Here is a 2230-nt window from a genome sequence, read left to right as displayed (position 1 = left end):
CATCATCAAAATATAGAACGCAAGTGAATATCGTGTATCTTAAAATAAAGGGAGAGATTATTTGAAAAATTACACTATTCTAAAGGCTTCAGATTTATGTTAGAATATTGTCTGTGTAGTCTGTAATATTCAGCTGTTTCATTTTTGTTCCTTTTCTTCAGTTTCAGTCCTTTTCGTATTTGAAAATCGCAAAACAGTAAATCATTGTACACTGAAAATCCATGATACTACTTTTGGGAAATGGTTTCATTTTTCTCCATGTCTAGCTACATGGTGATTGGGAATCGAAAATAGTTCCGATTTAATAATATTAAAATGATTTAGTTATTGACGGTTTGGTAGGAGAACATTACTATGGAGAGGAACTTGAGGTGTTACCTACAGGTGCGTAGGTGTTTCACGCCCTTCGTCAGTGTCGGTGACGTACAGTAGACGTAGTCATGGGAGTGCAGGAGCGGTCGTGACGCTGGACAGTGTGACCTAGAGGTTGCTATGGAGAACGTCACGACAGACGGAACGTGGGGGCCGCTAAGCACGTGGGACATACCGTCGAATGACAGCAGCTACAGTTACTCCATGTGGACCGACACGTCGGACCTCTGGACGGACGCCACCGACGTCCCGTCCACGGTGAACGTTACCACGACGGACGACTACGAGACCACTACCATGGAGTGCACCAACGACTATTGCATCCCGGATGTCGAGTACTGGGAGATGGTGTACCAACACATCTACCCGAAGGACTACGAGTGGGGACTCATAGCGATGCACTCCGTGGTGTTCGTGGCGGGGCTGGTGGGGAACGCGCTGGTTTGCCTCGCCGTGTACCGCAACCACGCCATGCGCACCGTCACCAACTACTTCATCGTCAACCTCGCCGTCGCCGACTTCATGGTCATCCTCATCTGCCTGCCCCCCACCGTGCTGTGGGACGTCACGGAGACCTGGTTCATGGGGACTGGGCTCTGCAAGGTCATCCTCTACCTGCAGGTAGGTGACCGCGAGCTGCGGCTGTTTCTGCTGCTCTGTCTCTCTTGTATCAATATCATTATTATTATTATTATTATTATTATTACTACATATTTCCCCGTTCATTTCTACATGGTATAGATATAATGATAACGGTTAGCATTGAATTAACTATGTTATCCAAGAATCCATTGAAATAGTCTCCAAGTATTTAGTATAACTATCTTCTGCAATTGCCAATTGTTCATGAGCCTCTTGTCGACCCCTGTTCACGAGTCTGGGTATTTTGACATTGGCCTCTCAGTATTCACACATCAAAAAAAGTTTAGCATCACCTCGGTTCCGAGAGTTCCGGAAGCTGTACAGAAAATTGGAATAGCGATCAACATAAACGTCATTTCCGCCCATTGTATTGCTCATGAAAACCACACATTGCCTGTTGTACCACCGCACAGTGAGGCCTTCAGAGGTAGTAGTCCAGATTGGTGTACATACAGGTACCTCTAATACCCAGTAGCACGTCCTCTTGCATTGATGTATGCCTGTGTTCGTCGTCGCATGCTGTCCACTAGTTCATCAAGGCAGTGTTGGTCCAGACTGTCCCACTCCTCAACGGCGATTTGCCGTTTTGTGGTTGGTGGGTCACGTTGTCAAAAAACGGCCCTTTTCAATCCATCCTAGGCATTTTCGATATGGTTCATGTCTGGAGAACATGCTGGCCACTATAGTCGAGCGATGCCGTTATCGTGAAGGAATTCATTTACGAGATGTGCACGATAGGGGTACGAATTGTCGTCCATGAAGACGAATGCCTTGTCAATATGCTGCCGATATGGTTGCACTATCGGTCGGAGGATAGCATTCGCGTATTCTACAGCCGTTACGGTGCCACCAGCAGCGTACGTCGGCCCAACATAATGGCACCCCAAAACAGCAGGGAACCCCCACCTTCCTGAACTCGCTGGACAGTGTATCTAAGGCCTTCAGCCTGACCGGGTCGCCTCCAAACACGTCTACGACGATTGTCTGGTTGAAGGCATATGTGACACTCATCGGTGAAGAGAAGGTGACGCTAATCCTAGGCGGTCCATTCGGCATGTTGTTGGGCCCATCTGTACTGCGCTGCATTGTGTAGTGGTTGCAAAGATGGACTTCGCCATGGACGACGGGAGTGAAGTTGCGCATCATACAGCCTGTTGCGCACTGCGTGAGTCATAACACGACGTCCTGTAGCTGCATGAAAAGCATTATTCAACAT

The 2230-nt window shown here is 47.8% G+C and overlaps 1 protein-coding gene across 1 annotated transcript; it reads left to right on the top strand.

Annotated features, from left to right (window-relative positions):
* Positions 1-492: 492 nt before the first annotated feature.
* LOC126092717 (orexin receptor type 2-like) lies at positions 493-1113 on the top strand. The gene has a single exon (XM_049908440.1). The coding sequence runs from the start codon at positions 493-495 to the stop codon at positions 1111-1113; it is 621 nt and encodes a 206-aa protein (XP_049764397.1).
* The last annotated feature ends 1117 nt before the right edge of the window (positions 1114-2230 follow it).

This window comes from Schistocerca cancellata, chromosome 7 (genome assembly GCF_023864275.1).
Source record: "Schistocerca cancellata isolate TAMUIC-IGC-003103 chromosome 7, iqSchCanc2.1, whole genome shotgun sequence".
In the NCBI taxonomy this organism is placed as follows: Eukaryota; Metazoa; Arthropoda; class Insecta; order Orthoptera; family Acrididae; genus Schistocerca; species Schistocerca cancellata.
The sequence above is the reverse complement of the archived record's forward strand: the minus strand, read 5'-3'. Positions and strand labels throughout refer to the sequence as shown.